The sequence below is a fragment of the Rattus norvegicus genome, chromosome 7 (genome assembly GCF_021556685.1).
Source record: "Rattus norvegicus strain SHRSP/BbbUtx chromosome 7, alternate assembly SHRSP_T2T, whole genome shotgun sequence".
In the NCBI taxonomy this organism is placed as follows: Eukaryota; Metazoa; Chordata; class Mammalia; order Rodentia; family Muridae; genus Rattus; species Rattus norvegicus.
The window spans coordinates 132,440,251-132,461,150 of NC_141540.1; the positions used below are offsets into that span (position 1 = coordinate 132,440,251).

At 42.0% G+C, this 20,900-nt stretch overlaps 1 protein-coding gene across 3 annotated transcripts in view; it reads left to right on the forward strand.

Annotated features, from left to right (window-relative positions):
- Lrrk2 (leucine-rich repeat kinase 2) overlaps positions 1-20,900 on the forward strand; it is a 156,671-nt gene that overhangs the window by 9,704 nt on the left and 126,067 nt on the right. For all 3 annotated transcript variants that reach the window (XM_087556714.1, XM_087556716.1, NM_001191789.2), the window contains 8 exon segments: positions 3,414-3,548; positions 6,194-6,328; positions 11,234-11,365; positions 14,796-14,915; positions 15,715-15,854; positions 15,942-16,021; positions 17,632-17,738; positions 20,626-20,755. In XM_087556714.1, coding sequence (XP_087412840.1) covers positions 3,414-3,548; positions 6,194-6,328; positions 11,234-11,365; positions 14,796-14,915; positions 15,715-15,854; positions 15,942-16,021; positions 17,632-17,738; positions 20,626-20,755 — 979 coding nt within the window.

Genomic DNA, 20,900 nt, shown 5'->3' on the forward strand with positions numbered 1-20,900 from the left:
CTGTTTTTCTCAGATCTCATCTAGCACCTTAATCTAAATGTTGCTTGCATGTTCGCACTCTTATTTCTAGTTCCTTCGTGGCTTCTAAAATCTGCTCCCATAATCCACATCCCTAGTAGCTTTCTCTGTACAAACTCTCGAAGTCTTTTCCGTAGTTTGTCTTTGATAAAGTGTGTAGCATTGATTCTTGAGTGTTTGCTAGATTCTGACTTTACATGCGTTTGAAACCCCTTTCACCCCAGATGCCATTTTCCTTTTCTTTCTGGGTGAGACACTAATGAGCAGAGAAGTGGCCTTAGCCACCTGGCGTCACACTCCAGGTCTGATTCTACACATCAGGCTCTCTGCCTAAGGTGACTTCTGCCAAGAGGCTAGAAGACTCAGGCTGGGATTTTGAGATGGTGTGATAGTTACAGTCATTGTCGCAGTTGTCAGGAAGACATAACCCCAGATGACTTGGAGTTTTGTTCAATGAAGGGGAGGTCATGAGAATTGTGTTTGTGGCGCTATAGAAGCCTGATGGAAGGGAGGCTGCACAGGTGGGTGGGAGACTTGCATGTTCTAGTTGTTCCTATTAATGAATCCCCTCAGGGGCGAAAGGCACCAAGAGAAAGTATAAATCCCAGAGCACAGAAGACAGGAAACAGGAGCCTCCCAAGGAGCATTTAATTCAATTATTTAATGGCGTGCACTAACTAGTTTCAACTCTCATCCTTGGGAAAGTCACATTTTTCCTTGGTTCATTTCTCATTGGTCACAACTGAGTACTCACTCCTGGATGTCCCTTGGTGGAATCTTCTTCTTCTTCTTCTTCTTCTTCTTCTTCTTCTTCTTCTTCTTCTTCTTCTTCTTCTTCTTCTTCTTCTTCTTCTTCTTCTTCTTCTTCTTCTTCTTTTCTTCTTCTTCTTTTCTCCTCCTCCTCCTCCTCCTCCTTCTTCTTCTTCGATTTATTTATTATGTATACAGCGTTGCACCTGAATGTACACGTGCAGGCCAGAAGAGGGCACCAGATCTCATTATAGATGGTTGTGAGCCACCCTGTGGTTGCTGGGAATTGAACTCATGACCTCTGGATGAGCAGACAGTGCTCTTAACCTCTGACCCATCTCTCCAGCCCCTGGTGGAATCTTCTAAGCACTTCTGTTACTTCTAGGTATTCTAAACAGGATCCTTTACAAAACCAACTATACCAGCGTCCTGAGCCCAAGGCTGCCTCAAGTCTGGGTTTGCTCCATCTGTTGCTCCTCTTCAGAAGCCTTGCTGGGAAGTCCTGCTGCCCGTTGTCGCAGCAAATAGCTCTACACGACTCTTGAACATTTGAAATATGAAATATTATTTAATTTTTACAGATTTAAATTTGAATCTAAATAGACACAACGTGGTTAGGGAATGGGGCTGCACAGGCAGATGGGCGGATGCATTTAGAGAAATGATTGAAGCTTAGTGAGAGAAGTACTATACTACAAATAGAATGATACCCACCCCGAAGGGATAGAAGCCAAATTCCCCTGTGGGAGTTATAAGTATATGCCAGCCATCTGAAGTTGTTTGTGTGCTCTTTTAATTTTGAGACAGGGTCTCACTTGGGAGTGCAGGCTGGCCTTGAACTCTCCATGTGGCCCAGGCTGGTTCAAAACTTACCATCTTCATCTCAGCACTCTACACCCCGAGTGCAAATGGGATTACAATTACCACTGTAGACCACTCCACCTGGATGGCCTGCTTAGCTTTCATCCAGCTTGACTCCTGTTAACTACTATTTGAGCACTAAGCAGAATCACTTTTGCTATGTAAGCTCTCTTTCAGTACTTAGCTCTAAAGTGGTGTTTGAGCCTGCCTTAGGAGGTTCTGTTGTCGATGAAATGTGTTGTAATGAAGTGAATCAACTTCTGATGGACACATTTATACTCCAAAAACAATCACTATGGAGCTTGGAGTTTAGCTTAGTAGTAGAGCCCCTACTTAGGATGTATGAGATTCTGGGGTTAGTCTCCAGTGTCAACACACACACACACACACACACACACACACACACACACACACCCCACCTAGCTTATTAGTAGAGCCCCTACTTAGGATGTATGAGATTTTGGGTTTAGTTTCCAGTCTCTCTCTCTCTTCTCTCTCTCTCCTCTCTCTCTCTCTCTCTCTCTCTCTCTCTCTCTCCCTCCCTCCCTCCCTTCCTCTCCCTCTCTCTCTCTCTCCTTTCCTCCATTCCTCGCTCCCTCCCTCCTTCCTTCCCTCCCTCTCCCTTCCTCCTTTCCCTCCCTCCCACCTCTCTTTCTCTCTCTCTCTCTCCCTCCCTCCCTCCCTCCCTTCCTCTCCCTCTCTCTCTCTCTCCTTTCCTCCATTCCTCGCTCCCTCCCTCCTTCCTTCCCTCCCTCTCCCTTCCTCCTTCTTTCCCTCCCTCCCACCTCTCTCTCTCTCTCTCTCTCACACACACACACACACACACACACACACACACACACACACCCTGGCTACAATCTGTTTATTGATACCATCCTTATTCCAGGACAGTTCCTTTTGTTGACAGAATGGGTATTACTGGTGGAACATCTTAACTGTGGTAGGCAAGTTCACAGAGGAATTGGAGCAAGGCTTTTAAAGAGGAGCAACAGATGTAGCAAACCCCAACTTGAGGCAGCCTTGGGCTCAAGACACTGGTATAGTTGGTTTTGTAAAGGATCTTGTTTAAAGTACTTAGAAGATTCCACCAAGGGACATCCAGGATCACATTGGTTTTAGAAATACAGTACAGGGAGTGAACCATCAAGCGTTGGATAGAATAAGCAGAGCAATTAAGCAAATATTTCTGCATTCTTGGAGAGATGTGAAGAGGCCCTGAGTAGGATATAGATTATCCTCTGCATAAGAATTAACTTATTCAGAGAGGGCTTCGGAATATTTAAGAGCTAACACTTGAATGGCTTGGCTCTTAATGATGTGAATTGGCTCAGTGGTTAGACAAACCGAAGAGAGAAGGAGTTTGGAATGATGACGACTGGGAAATTTCTCTTGGGTAGTTGTTAGATGAAGAACAGGAACAAGGGTAGACTCAGGTCATGGGACCCACAGAATATTTAAATGGTAGGGCTCAAGAGGCAGCTAGGAATTCACTTCAAGAGCATAAGCTAAGAGGCCTAGATTTTGTGAGTGGTGTGTGTGAGCATGCATGTGTACAATGTGTACATGCGTACTTACCTATGCCTGTGTGTGTGTTGCCTAAAGTAGTAAATTGGCTGATGATTTACCTCCCTTGGAGAGAATTTTATAGGGATAACATTTGGGACAATGAAGTGCTCCATCAAAAATAAAATTCCACAAAACATCCATAACTCTCATGCAAAACTAATATACCAACTGTTTAAAAACAACTATTTGCTTACAGCACACTGTCTTCTTCAAACCAGGTAAAATTACTCTGCTGATACTGGATGAAGAATGTGATGTTTTCCTGTTAATTTTTGATGCCATGCACAGATATTCAGCCAACGAGGAAGTCCAGAAGCTTGCGTGCAAGGCTTTACATGTGCTGTTCGAGAGAGGTATTTAAAAGTATAAATTCTCTGTTCCGAGATACGCCCTGGAAGAATGGCTTGTACTGGGAAAAGTTGGAGATAATTGATGAGAAAATTATGTAAAACCATACTATTTACAAAGTGAGACAAAGATAGTTCGGTAACGTTGCTTCCTTCTGTGCTGTGAATTTCACCAAAGGTTATAAATCATGCGGTTGCAATAGACTTCTTTCCATTGCCTCACAAGGCATGAGTTCACTTTGCAAAGTGAGTTGTATGGGTGTTAAAAAGGAAACTATGAAGTCAAGTACCTAAAATGGGGCTATTATTTTGAATCTTGTCCAACTTGAAATTGCTACATGCTTTGTGCAGGGAACTGGACAATCACACGGTGTCCTTGAGAAAGGAGACTAGTGGGCACTTCACAGCAGGCTCAGAAACTGATAACACATTGCTGTGCTGGTTTAAGCTGGTTTAGTCTAGTCCTTTAACTGACCCGATGATGAGGAAATGGATTAGAGAATTGAGCAAGTTGTTCGAGGTTAGCATCTGGTTAGCACACAGAGGTAGCCACTGGTTTGGAGACTCAGGTCTTTGATGATCAGGCTTCTTGGGGAATGCCATGAGGAGAGGAAGAGAGGAAGAGAGGGAGAGAGGGAGAGAGGTAGAGAGGGAGAGAGGGAGAGAGGGAGAAGAGGGAGAAGAGGGAGAAGAGGGAGGGAGGGAGAGAGAGAGAGACAGAGAGAGAGAGAGAGAGAAGAAGGAGGGAGGGAGGGAGAAGAGGGAGAAGAGGGAGAGAGGGAGAGAGAGAGAGAGAGAGAGAGCTTTACCTCTTTCAGCCTGTCTTCTCTGTGTTATAAAATGGACAAAATTCGAAAACTTTTGTCTCTAAGGAGGTGTAACTATGTGTTTCATTTTGGACAAAATCTTACTCATGAATGAGTCACTATGTTACCAACAGTGCTTTGTCCTTTGAGGACAGACTGACAGATTAGCAATTTTTAAACAAGAGAATCTTAATTCAAAGATCATTAATGCTTAGGGCATATTACATTGTATTTGTGTATACATATACATATATATGGAGAAAACTATTTTTGAATTTTTTAGGAGTATCAAGTTCCCTGAGACAGTAATTTGGTTAATAAAGTTAATCCTGAAAAGTAAGCTAATAAAGGCAGTTATCAAAAATTAAAAAGATGTTGCAGACATTAGACTACATTATTAAATATAAAGATTCCATGGCATCTATCATTAATTGAAGGAATCTAACCAATTTCACATTATCTTACCTGGACATGCTGGTATGCATTTGAAAACAATTAAGGTTGCTCACAAAGAGCTGTATTTTCTAATATTTCGTTGGCTCCATTTTCAGCCTAACAGCCTGGGGTTTTAAACAGTTTTTCCAAGTTCCTCCTTCTAAAACAAAATGACTCCTAATGTAGCCCGACCTACCCTGATTATAAAAGTGAATGGCAGTTTTTGCGCTCTCACCATGAAGACAGAATATTTCCATGTCCAACCCCATGCCACTTGCTACAGTTAACAGCTTTTGAACTGACAGGCTTAGATGACTTTCCCTTCACCTGTCCACCAGACGTCCCAAGTTCCTCGATATCAAAACCACACTTGTAGCAGAAGTGCGCCTGGGTCTTCAGGTGGGTTGCCTAACAATGGGAGCCCAGTGAGGTGGGCTGCCTCTGACTTCGTTGCCTGCCATTGGATCCCCTTCTCCTAGCTGGACTGACAGGTCGAGCCTCAGTGGAAAAGGATACACTTAGTCCTGTTCTAGCTTGATGTCCCAGGACAGGCGAGTATCCAAGAAAGGGCTGCTCCTTCTATAAGGAGAGGGGAGAAGTTAATGGGAGTGAGGGACGTGTGAGGACTGGGAGAAAGGGAGGGAGAGGGGCCATGATCGGGACATAATGTGAATTAAAATAATTAATGAGAAGAAAATAGGGGCTGGAAAGTTGGCACTTGCTGCTAATGCAGAAGATCCGGGTTCAAATCTAGTTCCACACTGTGTTTCTTACAAATACTGTAACTCCAGTTCTAGGGGATCTGACCACCTCTTCGACCCTCTTTGGGCGTGTGCTGTAATACTGACAAGCAGGCACACATACTACACATAAATTAAAAACTAATAAAATGGAAATGCTTGTCATAATCAGCAGGTCAGTATGGTAGAATATTCATCGCTAACGAGTCACCTTTATAAGCAGTAGCCAAAATCATAGTAGTTCATTCTGAAAGGTAATTTTATTATCAGCAGGTGAGTCTCTAAGGGTGTTCATCCTAATAGAGCACCTCTATTATCAATGGTCATAATCATACAGTATTCCATGGAGTACATCACATTTATTGCAATGGTTAGGTTGCTGTAGACTCGCTCCCAAAGAAATTGTAAACGCTTCCCATTTTTCCTGGGAGTTATTGGTCTCCTAATACTTTTTCCTTTTAAATGATGATATAACCTGTTCAACGCAAAACTATTTTAATGCTTTAAACAAATCTAATGTTTCAAATTCCTCTGTCATTTTTTTTGCAGAAACATTTTCACTTAAGTGCATTTGTGAATTGTTGTGCTTATGAGTGTATTTTGCATGAATTAAATATTCGCGTCGCTTTAAAGCGTACTCCTCTTGTTTTTCTTTTCCTTCCTGGCTCAGTGTCCGAGGAGCAACTGACTGAGTTTGTGGAGAACAAAGATTACATGACCCTGCTGAGTACGTTCCGCAGCTTCAAGAGGGACGAGGAGATTGTGCACCATGTACTCTGCTGCCTGCATTCTCTGGCCGTCACTTGTGAGTACCCCCTCGGCACGATTTCTGCTTTGCACACGGAGAACTGTGCTGTGTCGCTTTTCTAAACGTATTATGATTTTTTATTTGTTTTTCTAATTTTGTGGAGTCCCGTGGATGCTAGACTTCTTCACTCACTGAACCACTTGAATAATTCAGATTTGTTTGGACTGTGCTGCGTCTATCTCTAACAGTAGTAGAAAGCATACATGTGCACCTCGCGGACTCTGAGTTCATGCTACCATAGGAAGGACAGACATGATCCGAGATGGAGGCACCATAGGCAGAAATTCTGTGGCTGTGAGAGCAAACAGAGAGCGAGGTCAGAGTGCTCGAAGAGTCTTCGGTGCTGAGAACTTGGTATGCAGGGAGGTGGGCAGCACAGTTGACCACAAGGATGTGTTTAGGAGATGGACGTTCGGAACGTAATGGTGGGGTGCAGCTGGTATTGCTTCAGCCTGAACTTTTAGCTACTTGAGAGGCTGCATTCAAGTCCCACCTTGAACATACCTCACAAGAAATAAAATAAAATTGGATGTATAGCTTATTGGCCAAGTGCTTGCCTTACATGACATGGTAAGCTCACTACTAAAACAACAACAACAGACCCAAAAACCAGTAAGATGTAGAGCCAACTAGAAGAAAGCCGTTCAGCAGATTTGAGTTTAATGGATGTGTGTGGTGTGTGTGTTTAATGTGTGTGTGTGGTGAGAGAGAGAGAGAGAGAGAGAGAGAGAGAGAGAGAGAGAGAGAGAGCATGTTTGGCAGTGTAGAAGCTTTGTATATGCATGTATGCATAAATGTGTATGTATCTGTGTGTGTTTGTGTATATGAGCTAGCATGTGTGTGTGTGTCACATGAATGTGTTCATGTTGTGAATGCATGTGTGTGTGTCTACCTGTATTCTATACATTTATGCATAAATGCGAATGTATGTGTGTGAGTTGGTAAACGCATGATTGTGTGGGTATGTGTGTTTCCTGTGGTGTATATGAATGTGTGTGTGTGAATGTACATGTGTTTGCTCACAGATGCTAGTGCATATGTGTGTGTGTGTGTGTGTGTGTGTGTGTAGAAGCATGCATATTTCCAAGTACCTGAAGGAATTTCTCTGATGGGGGTGGGGAAAGGGCATGAGAAGGGTAAGTACACACATGGGATGAGGTTTTGAGTGGCCTGGAAAACCACACAGAAGGCTTTGCGCTCTGCTTCTTTCTTGGTTAGCATTTATTGATTTGCTGTTTGGCCATGTCATCAAAAAGCAGAGACCAGAAAACATATTTTGCTGTACACACTACTAGTGATTCCTAATATAATGAAACGAGTTTCAGTCAGTTTTTGTATAAGTGCAAACTAGCATTTCCCATTTCATCGTGTGGGTGAGTAGAATATGAGCATGCATGTAATAGTAGTGTTTTCACCTGTACATGTGTAAACTTCTTTCCGATTACATGAGTGGTTTAGTGTGAAGAAGATAAGCTGATACTTGGTATATTAAATGTATCACAAAATCATTAACACTGTGATACAATACAAATTTCTTTTTTTTTTTAGTTCTGTTTTTTTTTTTATTATTATTATTAACTTGAGTATTTCTTATATACATTTCAAGTGTTATTCCCTTTCCCGGTTTCCGGGCAAACATCCCCCTCCCCCCTCCCCTTCCTTATCGGTGTCCCCCTCCCAACCCTCCCCCCATTGCCGCCCTCCCCCCATAGTCTAGTTCACTGGGGGTTCAGTCTTAGCAGGACCCAGGGCTTCCCCTTCCACTGGTGCTCTTACTAGGATATTCATTGCTACCTATGGGGTCAGAGTCCAGGGTCAGTCCATGTATAGTATTTAGGTAGTGGCTTAGTCCCTGGAAGCTCTGGTTGCTTGACATTGTTGTACTTTTGGGGTCTCGAGCCCCTTCAAGCTCTTCCAGTTCTTTCTCTGATTCCTTCAACGGGGGACCTATTCTCAGTTCAGTGGTTTGCTGCTGGCATTCGCCTCTGTATTTGCTGTATTCTGGCTGTGTCTCTCAGGAGCGATCTACATCCGGCTCCTGTCGGTCTGCACTTCTTTGCTTCATCCATCTTGTCCAATTGGGTGGCTGTATATGACAATACGAATTTCTATACACGCTTATAATACATGTATATTATGCCACATGTAATACACATACAATATACAGACAATACACATGACATACAATGAGACGTCATTACAGCAGGATAAAAGTAAACAAAAACAAAAACAAGCAAATGTGCTTGGGAAGCAGCACCTCTTTAATGTGTTCATAAGAACACGGTATTTTATTATCCACCGGAATCCCACAGTTGACAGGGGATGAAAACAAATAATAACCCAAGGCAGAGTAGGGAGCTTTGCACCTCTGAGTCATCCATGCAGCCCGATGCCTGTAGACTGCCTTGGGCCTTTCCTGGGCTCTGTTCATGATTCATTTATTTTGGGCCGATCGCTTTTTGGAATCCATTGTCTTCCACCCACTTCTGACACAATCCAGTTAAAATGTGGCGATTCATAACCCAAAGGTCAAAGCCAGTGGCAGATACCAGTGAGGCAGTGAGGAATCAGGAGGCTTTACCCCCAGCTCTGCAGCAAATGCCTTCTACCATTCTTGCAAGATTCAAATATTTTAGCGTTTGACAATTCCGTTTAATCTTTCAAATGTAATTTTTTATGTAAATATCTAGTTAGTTTTAGCTGTGCATTCAGAAACGGGAGTGTTTCCCCCCACAGGTTCACAGTTTTCACCCATGACGTCTTCCCTTCCTCTCTGCCTGACTCTGACTGTCTAATGTCAGTCCCTTGCTTGGGTATTTTGTCATATTTTTAGGTCCCCCTCCCATCTGCCTTCTCCAGGAAGTTCACGATTTCTGCCTCTTTTACTGGTTGTTCTTCTAGGTTGGAGGAAAGAGCTCCGAGTGCATTTTCACAGTTCTAATAGGTGTCATCCACATGAGCTGGATGTTTTCCTGGGATGAAAAATATGATATTGCAAAAAATCATTTATTTGAAATCTTATGTGACTGTTTTCAGACTTGTACAAGGCCCTCCATGTTTACTTTGCCTTAAATTATATATAAAAACATTTTACATACAATATAGTTTGATCGGGTTTTCCATCCCCACCTCCTACCAGGGCTCTCCCCACTACACCCCCTCACACACATTCCTACCCATCCCTCTTTATGTTGTTTTCCTCTCTTTTAAAAAAAAAATCTAAAAACAAACAAATGAGCAAAAGGCCAATGAGACCAAAATATGACAAAACAAAATAAAACAAAACAAAAAGTACACACACACACACACACACACACACACACACACACACACACACACACCACACATGGAGAAATCATGTAGTATCTATCTTTTGGGGTCTGAGTTACCTCACTCAGGATAATTTATTCTAGCTCCACGTTTTTTCCTTAAACTTTCATAATTTGAATTTCTAAGCAGCTGAATAGTATTCCACTGTGTAAGTGTTCATTTCATTATCTGTTCACCAGTTGACGGATTTCTAGGGTATTTTTAGTCTCTGGCTATTATGAATAGAGCAGCATGACCATGGATGAGTCAGCATCTCTGCTGTAGGATGCAAAACCTTTGGGGCATATTGCCAAGAGTGGCACAGCTGGATGTTTGTGGTAGATTTATCCTCAGCTTTTGGAGGAATCACAACACCGATTTCCACAGTAACTGTACAAGTTTGCACTCGCAGGAGCAGCGGGTCTGTGTTCCCTGTGCCTTGCTAGCATGAGCTTGAACTTGTGTTTTACTGATCTCAGACATTCCGACATGAATGAAATCTCAGGGTAGTTTCAATTTGCTTTTCTATGATGACTAGGGGTGTTGAACATTCCTCGAGCTGTTCCTCGGCCATTTGTGATTTATGGTTTGAGAACTCTCTGCTTAGTTCTGTGCCCCATTTTTAAACTGGTTTGTTTCCTAGATATTTATGTCCTTTGAGCTCTTTGTGTGTTTTGGATATTAACCCTCTCTTGGACGCGATGGTGTCCTTTGCCATAGAGAAGCTTTTTAGTTTCGTGAGTTATTATTTATTAATCGTTGTTCTTGGTACCTGTGCTGTTGGCGTCCTCTTCACGAAGCCCCCTCCTGTATCAGTGAGTTCAAGACTATGTCCATATTACCAGATTCAAGGTGTCTTGTCTTATGTTGAAAATTTTGATTCATTTAGAGCTGAGTTTTGGGCAAGGTGATAAATATGGCTATGTTTTAATTCTTCTGTAGTCAGCCATCCAGGTTGATCGGCACCGTTTTGTTGAAAATGATGGGTCTTTCTCCAGTGTGCATTTTTAGCTTCCTTGTCAGGTATCTGTAGTTGTGTGGACTTATGATTGGGTCTTCAGTTTCATTAAATCATGCCAGATTTTATGATAACACCAATACATGCTGCTTTTATTACTATAGCTCTACAATAAAACTTGAACTCTGGGATGGCAGTATTGCTAGAAGTTCTTTTATTATTAAGGATTGCTAGCTATAGCTATTCTCTCTGTGTGTTTTCATATAAAGTTGAAGATTCTTCTTTCAATTTTTGTGGATAATTTTCTTGGAGTTTTGATACAGATTCCATTGAATCTCTAGATTGCTTTGGGTAGGATCATTTCCACAATATTAACCCTACAGGTGTCTTAAATTTTTAAATCAAGGAATCTGATGAAACTAATTCATTCTCATGCCAAAGAAAAGTTCTACATCCTGTAGTGTTAGCAACTAACAATGTAGGATCTTTATAGTTCTTTGTCAGAGTGTGCTGTTTGCATATGGATCTGCACTCACTAAATTGTCGTCCATTTGCAGGACTCATTGGAATGTACATTTGAAAGAAGATGCTTACTCCCTTCTAGATAATTATAATTATTTTCTTCTAAAATTCAGGCAGCAATGTGGAGGTCCTCATGAGTGGGAATGTCAGGTGTTACAATATTGTGGTGGAAGCCATGAAAACATTCCCCACCAGTGAAAACATTCAAGAGGTGAGCTGCTCCTTGCTCCACAAGCTTACATTAGGTGAGTGATACTTTTTCATTTCCTCTCACAACCGATATCACACACATATGTGTAGCTTCCATGTGGCCTATGCTCTGAGCAAGCAGCATCTTGATAAGCACTGGGTATAACTACTGTGACGTAGCAAATGGTTATGAAAGAAACACAAAAAACAGAGAGGTGGTGTTGGCGAGTAGTCTCCATTTCATTGTCTGAAGTGATCTCTAGGAATGTTTGTTGGTGGGCTGTAATTAAACTATGCTTGCCAATCCTGAAGTGTAATTATACCATTTGTGGACAACGTGAAGCAGGAATAAGAAAGATACTATCGGGGTTGGGGATTTAGCTCAGTGGTAGAGTGCTTGCCTAGGAAGCGCAAGGCCCTGGGTTCGATCCTCAGCTCCGGAAAAAAAAAAAAGAAATTAAAAAAAGAAAGATACTATCACCCAACTGAAGAATTAGTATATATGTCTGTACTGACATAGATTTAGGTACATCCTCCAATGAATCGAATCAGTGCACTCTAGAGACCTTGCATACCTTTATTAATTGTGATTCTACCATAGAAGCCAGATTATGGAGTCCTCTTGGAAGTTCATTAGGATACATGAGGAGGATATGAATTTCCCTGCGGTCTTCTGCTTCACTGGTTCATTTGATTTCTCCAGATCATTATTCTATGATTTAAATTGCTCTTGCTGAGATATGGGATCTGAAACACTAACGGGTCATGTGCTCACACATTTTCTTCCCGTGTCTTACATCTTGTCTTTTCACTGGTTGTTTACTATTCCATACAAGTTCTATAGTTACGTTTCCCAGTTTAAAAGTCTGTTGGAGTCTGGATAGGAATAACACAAAATGTATGGCTCACGCTATGAAGAACTGATGTCTCGCGCCATCATTTCTTCTCTGCCATCTATCTGTACAGGTTTCATGTATCTTCATTATTTATTTATTTCCATTATGATTGCAACTGGCATCTGTTTGGAAATTGTGCCTCTGAGATGTGCCTGCATGAAGAAATGAAAATGATTTTTATCAGGCTACCTTTTTTTTCTATTTCTTTCTGAAAACTCTTTTGGACATAGATGCAGCTTATGTAAGTTAAAGGTTTGCACAGTGTGGTCTGAGCCCATCCTTCCCACTCATTATGTCCGTTACTCCTCTGCCTGTCTTCTTGTGTGACCCAGAATCATCTGCACAATGCTGAGTGGAAGCAGATTTTGGCACTGTCCTTGTCTTCTTCCTGATTTGAGAGACAGAGCTCCCAATATTCTTTCATCCAGAATAATGTGTGTCATATGATTTTTATAGTTTTAAAATTCAGTGTGTTTTCACTGACACTTTGTATTGAGTTGAGGAATTCTCTTCTGTTTCTTGCTTCCTTCTACTTTTGTGTCTGTCCTTTTTAAAGAAACTAAATCCACAAATGAGAGTTGAATTTTATTAAATGCCAAACAATGCATGTAAAGATCTTCTCCTTGTCTCTTAATGTTATGGAATTAAAGACACATATTTCCGAACAATAAGCCATGATTCCAAGCTCAAATTTAAGTTGATGGCTTATTTAATTTTTAAAGTATATTTCTGATAAATCTCTTAATTTTGTATCTTCCAGGTAACATTAATTGCCTTTTGGGTTTGCTTTGGTTTTGCCTTAATCTCCTTACTTATTAAAGCATGTCTATTTATTTAATGGTCGGCACAGTTATTTTGTATCCTGTATCTGGTATCTCTCATGTGGCATATGCGCACATCTTGGTTTTCATGAATCATAGTCACTGAAGCTCATATAATTGTATTACTGTAAGTTTCAGTTCTGTGGAGCTCAAGATCTGAGCGTTCCAAAGCTTTACATAGCAGATGCTTCTCCAGTGACAGTTGGGGTCAGAGCACAGGAGGAACAGGGGGCACCTTAAGAAGTGAAGGTTCAGACCTTCTCCTTTGGAAAGAGCACAGTTACCATGCTTTCCCACAAGGCTGTGAGCAGGCTGCCTTGTTCTCAAATCAGAGCTCTTGTGTGACGTCCTGTAGATATCATCTGTTCACTAAGAGGTAAACTTTGGGGATGTCTCCCTGTGAATAGAGTGATGAACTACGGAGCAAGTAAATGATAAGGCAGATAACCCTCCTTTCTCCTAAAGAATCACCAGCAACTTTTCCTGCAAGGTTAGGTTACTGTAACAGACAGTAGCTATACATCATTTTCAGTCGAACATTTGGAAAAAAAACTTACTCTTGTGACTTTGTTATACAAAGTTGCATTCTCATGCCCTCATCTCTTGTATAATTTTAGAAAATCAGTTAAACTTTTAGGAGAGCTCCTTGGTAGATTCAGTTAAAAAGAGTTTCTATAATCTGAGGCTTTTTTTGTTATTGTTGTTGTTGTTTTTCTCAGTATTTCACTTGATTTCTTTCTTCTTCGGTCAATTATCTAAATGTATTGACTATAAGATATTATATTAGCTATGATATTATGTAATCATGTTGCACTCTCCTTTCACACAACCCAAATTAACTACATAAGCATGTGAGTTTACACACATAAACTTTTGATCCAAGGCTTGATCTGGAGTGTTGGAATATTGTTGTCTCCTCTACCCTGTCGTGAAGGCCTGTGGCTCAGTGACGTGTATCTCACCCTGGATCACGTAACCTATGGAGGAGAAACTCTCAGACTTCGAATGCAGAATTCCTGCATATCACTGTGGTTATCAGAGGTGGGGAGGAGAAGGGGAGAGTGGAGGAGTCAGTCAGTGAGTAGGTTCTGAGTTCTTGTTAGATAGGAGTGCACCAAGAAGCCAGAAGAAAGGAGTGCAGTGTTTCCACTGTTGGAAAAATCATAACTGTGGAGAGATACAGATGTTTGCTGATTAACACATTGTGCTACATCAAAACAGTAGATGGTACCCCAGAGTGTGTACAAATTTTTGCCTTTCGTCTCAGTCGAAAATGTATGTAAAAGAATTCACCTTAAATTGAAATTGAAACAATAACACAGCGGCAAAGTAGTTCCCGTGAAAGGTAGTTGTCACCTGCTGCTCCGTGTCTTTACGGGGTAAGATGTTTGCAGGTCGAATTTCAAGGACACAGCTGTGTAAGAGACTAACCCTGAGAACATGGTGATAACTAGGAATACTATAGTGCTATGTACAGGAGATGTACAGTTGTTTCTGGGTGATGATTTGAGGAGTCAGAGCGGACTTAAGCAGATATGTCTTTGGTCTCGCCCAACCAGCATAGTTTCCTAAGACAGACAACAGTAAGAACCAACGTTTCAAAGTCTCCTTGATGTAAAGTACAGCAGTATGCTGCAAAGATCGATTTACTGATTTAATACATACTCTTACGCCATTAGATAGATTTATTGATTTAAAGGCTGCTACATAAGTAAATGCATTTTAGGTCGCGTGGTTGAGAGTTTACAAAATGTCTCGCTTGTCTTTAGGTAATTTTTTCAACATCCTGGTGTTGAACGAAGTCCATGTCTTTGTGGTGAAAGCCGTCCAGCGGTATCCCGAGAACGTAGCCTTACAGATCTCTGCACTCAGCTGCTTAGCCCTCCTCAGTAAGTCCCCTTCCTAATGAGGAACTCCTTTTCCGCTTTTAAGTGCTGAGGGTTAAGGGGCCTCCTTCCAGGCAGGAAGATGCTCTCAGAGCACCAACAAGTTTTCCCACAAGACAGACTCTTAAGGCGCAGCCCATGCTGGATGATGCGGTGCAGAGTTTTAATTTCTACTGAGACATAGAGCATTGTAATTTCTACTGCGGGATTTGGCATCTACTGTTCACATGGGGTATCAAGAACCAAGCTATCCTCTGCTACATATGTGGCTGGAGTCATGGGTCCCTCCGTGTGCACTCATTGGTTGGTGATTTAGTTCCTTGGAGCTCTGGTGTAGCAGAGGATAGCATTGTCCAGCATCAATAGGAGGAAAAGCCCTTGGTCCTGTGAAGACTTGTTTCCCAAGTGTAGGGTAATGTCAGGCCATTGGAGTGGGTGTGTGGGAGTGGGAGCATCCTTGTAAAAACAGGGGGAGAGGGAAGAGGGCATGGGAGAGAGGAGATAACATTGAAATGCAAATATATAAAGTACCCAAGAGAAATAATTAAAAAAAAAAAAACAAACAATCACTCCAGATGATCCTTTTCTAGGCACCAAGGGTGGTGGGCAACCCCCTCCTCACATGATGCGACATCAGTTACACATGTGTAAAATGTCAAAAGTCACTTTGTGATTAGCGAAGAAGGTAGTTAGTAAGGAACGTTATGTTGAAAGCGTTCAAACCCCGTGCTTAGTCTTGGCTGTTTAAGCCGTTGGTGATGATATGGACGTCAAAGACATACATAACTCTTTTTATTTTAAGCCGAGACTATTTTCTTAAACCAAGACCTGGAAGAAAGAAGTGAGACTCAGGAAAACAGCGATGAGGACAGTGAGAAGCCTTTCTGGTTGGAACCCTGCTATAAAGCCCTGATGCGCCATCGAAAGAACAAACACGTGCAGGTGACACATAGCCCGTCCCCTGGTTTCTGATCGGGCTTTCCCATCCTTGCGATTTTGATACATTTTTCTTCCTCCTTCCTGATCTAGGAGGCCGCCTGCTGGGCCCTAAATAATCTCCTCATGTACCAGAGCAGTTTGCACGAGAAGATTGGAGATGAAGATGGCCAGTCAGTATCTCTGTCATGAGAGTAAACCTGGTTCTGTTTCAGCCAGTGCAGAGAAACTGCCGTCGCTAGTTTTTCTTGCTGTAATTTAGGCTTTAGCATTGTTGATCTTAGTGGAGGGTATATAATTTCATCTAGTTTCCCCACAAGACAGGCTCTTAAGGTGTGGCCCATGCTGGAAACCATGCTTCCACGTCTGGTGTGGTGTAGAGTTTTAACCTCTACCGAGACATAGAGCATTGTAATTTCTACTGCGGGCTTTGGCATCAGGAATCATTCAATTATTTGTGAATCCTGGAAACCAGCCCCTCAGTTTTCTGGCTGACCAGGTACAGATGCCTGTTAATTCACTCCAGCCAAGCATATTCACAGAGCCACTGGGGCCACCAGCCAGCTGGTTGCCTGTTGGATTAGAAACCTTCCCTGGCAGGTCTGGACTGACAGCAGTATGGATTCCAAAAGAGGCCTATTTACATAATAGCCCACTGCTGGTAAAGAGGGACTTAGTGAAACCGATGCCACTTCAAAACTTCCATTTGGAGAAGGGATAGTAATTCTTGAAAATTAAGATAAACCAGGAACCGAATTATCCCAAGTGAGCAACCTTTCAGGAGCTTGTGTTCAGATTCAGGCTGCAATTTACACATCTTAAGTTCACAGCACACATAGTCCTCAGTACCCAGAGATCTTTCCAGTAAATACATTATTAAGAGGAAAGCACATCTTTTTCTGCTGTCTCTTAAATCAGCCCAGTTTCTTTTCCCTACTTAAGTGCCCCTGTCCCTCCATTATCCATGCTTTCTCCTTTTATTTTTTCTTCCTCGTGCTTCATTTTTAAAATTTTTTAAAGGATTGCTTTCTGCTTGTTTGTAGCTCATCTGCCGATGCCCTTCCCTCATCCTGCTTTGTGATTGACAACCCTTGTGCATTTTAATTCTGTTATGTTTTGTGCACCTAGTATGTTAATGTTCCTGTGGCATTTATACGGCTTGCAAGAGTCATGATTTGGTTGCCACGGTCCACAACGGTGTTCTTAGGCACAGTTTCTTGCTGTGCATTTTCCTTTATTCACAGTAAAACATAGTCCAAAATACGAAACGGAAAACTTGAGAAGCGAGCAATGCATGTGTTTCATTTCAGTTTGTCTCTTGTTCTGCGAAGTGGGAAGAAATGCTGTGCTGTTTGGTCCATCCTCCCCAGGATATAACTTTCCTTTTCTGCCCACGGTGTGTGATTTTCACCACAGCAACTCTGTAGCTGCCTATCCCTCCTCACGCGTCCACAAAACCGGATAGAACTTATCTTTGTTTTTATGTCCACCGGGTGCGATTTGCTCCATAGCAACTTTGTAGCGGTCTATCCCTTGTTACATGTTTACAAAGCCAAGTGTTCTCCATAAGGCGTGCAGGCTTCTGCAGAAGCAGAAGTGTTAGCGTTGGACATAGTTGAATCTAACATCTACCTGTAGCCTTGTACGGCTTAAGCTTCTGCTGTGAGTGGAGGCGGCGTACAGCTCGGCCTCCATGCCTGCACTGTTAGGGTTCACAGGCAGCGTGAGTGCGCAATGGAGCTGGAGGCTGCTGTGAACTGAGGTGCACTTGGCTTTTTGAAAGGTTCCCGGCGCACAGGGAAGTGATGCTGTCTATGCTGATGCACTCTTCTTCCAAAGACGTCTTCCAAGCAGCTGCGCATGCTCTGTCCACTCTCTTGGAACAAAACGGTAAGGGGGAATACTGTGTTTTTTAATACAAAGGAAAAACATACTGTTTTCTTATAAAAGCTACAAATTCTAAAAAATTCAGACATGTAGGTGGAGCTAGCTGAAGTGTCTGTGTTGGTATATAAAGGATAAAAAAAAAATAAAGCTTTCAGGCATACATCTACAAATGTACTCATCTGGGGCACATATGATACATAACTGCAGAAATTGGAACATTGTATCCACTTTAAATGCATGTTATGCTTTCCTCCTTATATTAATAAATGTATTTATTATTATTATTACAATTGTAATAGCTGCGTAGCTTTCATATATATATGAAAATATATATATTCTATTTTAGCACTCAGTTTCTGTTGATTGACTTTTAGCTCACATGCCACCAGAATTTTTTAGAGCCTTTTTTCCTCTAAAAAAGATGGCCCACATTTTTCTTTACATATTTATTCATTTTTCTTATATAAACTTTATAGGTATGTTGCTATTTGATGAGCTATTCAGTGTTTTGAAAACTGGTAAAATTGTCCAGAATGAGCTGTTTTATATTTATGACTTTTTGAAAATGACCTTTTATGTAAAATTCCTGTGAGTATTACAGCCTTGCGTACTTATGGAGAGGTAAGCGGCTCTTTTATACCTTGGGAGATCCCTTAAACTTTAAGGTTCTGGGTCAAACTACTTAAGATTACTGACCCCAGAAACAGGAAATTTTGCCAGGAAAACTTGTCTGGCACCAGGCAAGGGGATTTGGCAGCTCTTATGGGATATTTTTAGACAATGAAACATTTAAAAAAAAGAAACAGAAAGGAAGATTGATCTGAGACATCAGATTTTAGTGGCAAGGCCAGGCTAGTGATGAAAACAAGCAGACGAGCCTCCTACAGGCTGCTCTATTCAGTTCAAATCAAGAGGGAAAGTATCTCCTTCCAGTTTTTCTCCATTCTCACCCATCTCTCTTGGTGGCATTTTCATAAAAGGAGAGCCCAATCAAATATTTGCGTACACGTGGGACATTGTTAAAGAACAAAGCTAATGAGTTAACAATGAATCCGGCACATTACACAAAGGCTTGGAGCAGCCAGGCCTGGAGTGACGACAGGGTCTGACCCAGTGTTGAGTCATCACAGGAGATGCCCTGCAGCTGTGGAGGTCTGGGCAGGGATTGCAGTGCAGCCAACGTGCATTGTGTACATCACCCCAGCAGAGGTGAAGCTCGTTGCCAAGCAGTGACAGCGTGGCCTGTGGGTCTTAACCGTTAGGAAACTCTCTTAGGTCCGGCAATCCGTCATCAAGATTTTGTGACTTGGGGTGGCTTCTGTTATGGCCTCTGAGGGACAAAAGACCTAGTGAGTCAGCTTAGCATCTGTTTCGAATCAGTTCCTGCCCTCCCTTCGTGCTCCCACGCCTTTGTCCCTGGCTATCAGCTAGGTGTTTTTAGATGCCCTTGCACGTGCTGGGCTTCTTGGTATAATAGAATTCAAGGATCTTGAGCGGCCTGCTTCTTTAGCACCACTACCGAATTCACACTGCAAGCTACTTGGGACAGTGACTATGAAGGGTGAAGGAATGGGAAGGGATTTTTTTGTTTGTTTGTTTTTTGTTTATCCCAGGGTTGGGTTGGCAGGAAGAAGAACTGAGCTCTTAGACAGGAATGATGACGTACAGCTGCAATCCTAGCATTCTAGCTAAAGCAGGGAGAATGTGTATTTGGGGCCAACCTCAGCTACTAAATCTCAAAAACAAATTAAAGAGCAAGAGGAATAAGGAGGAGGAGGGGGAGGGGGAGGAGAAGAAAAAAGATGGCGTCTTGGAACTATGGCAATTTGAAGGCTTAGACCCAATCGTCTTTTGTGATAATTTTCTCACTCAGTTAATCAGTTGAATGAATTGAGCTTCTATGTACTGAGTTCGTCTTACATGCTTGATTCCATAAAATCTAGGCCCTTGCGGTATGATGGTTCAATAAAAATCTTAGGCTCAGGGAGTCAAATTCTAATGGGAAAGATGGACAAGAAGACTAACTAAGGAATGCGATGCATGACGTAGCCCAGACAAAAATCAAGCCGAGAAGCGGGGTTTGAGAGGAGATACAAACGTGAATGGGCATTCACTAAAGGTGACTACTGTAGGAGTTGGTGTTTTTGTGACTCGCCTTTGAACAAAGATAATTTTCTGCTAAAATAGAAGAGACAAAGGCACTAAAATCATGGACGTAAATAGGGAAACATGAAGATGTTCTGGACACTCGGAAGGGACTCCATGATGACTGCCCCTCTCCCGGTCATGTTTGCCGTTCTCGAGCAATGCCATTTTTGCACAGTAGAGAGCGATGGGATCCATGAATGAAGTATGTGCAAAGTAGTTCAGGCCATCCCAGGGCAGGCCATCCCCTTATCCTGGTTACCAGCGAGCCATGCTCATCCACACACCTGTGGCCCTCTCCTCAGGCCTGCCTCTGGCTTCCATCATCAATGGAGGGATGGCTTGTATCTGTACACACAAAGTGTCTCTAGTTCATGCACCGATGTCTAGCATACTCGTGCTTCCAAGCTCGATGTAAGTCTGGTCACATGTGACATTCAAAGATTAGACGTCCACTTCACTCTCACCCTCACCGTGAGGAGTGTTGTTTACATGTGCTGTTCTACATAGCACTTCTTTCTTATGGGTTTTAATGTATTAATCGCATTGACATCTGTCTACTCTGTAAATAAAAAAATTAAATGGGAGCATCAATAAATAATAAATATGAAAAGCAGAGAATGTCATATATTTGTAAGATATAGGTGGCTGTTAATGGTCTTTAAGTAGCTTATGAAACATGTTATATGCGTTCTTGCAACTGTGCACTTTCATTACTGTAAGTAACTTGAAGAACACCTTCTAGTTAATTTCAGGAAAATCCTGCTTGCAAAAGGAGTGTACCTGAATGTCTTGGAGTTGATGCAGCGGCACGCCCAGGTTCCTGAGGTGGCAGAGAGTGGCTGCAAGATGCTGAGTCATCTGTTTGAAGGAAGGTACTGCACATTCATGAGCATATGTGTGTGTGTGTGTTTATATTTGTATGTATCCATATATATGTACATATACACATACATACCCATATGCACATCCATATACACATATACATGTGCATACACACATATGCATGTATGTATACAT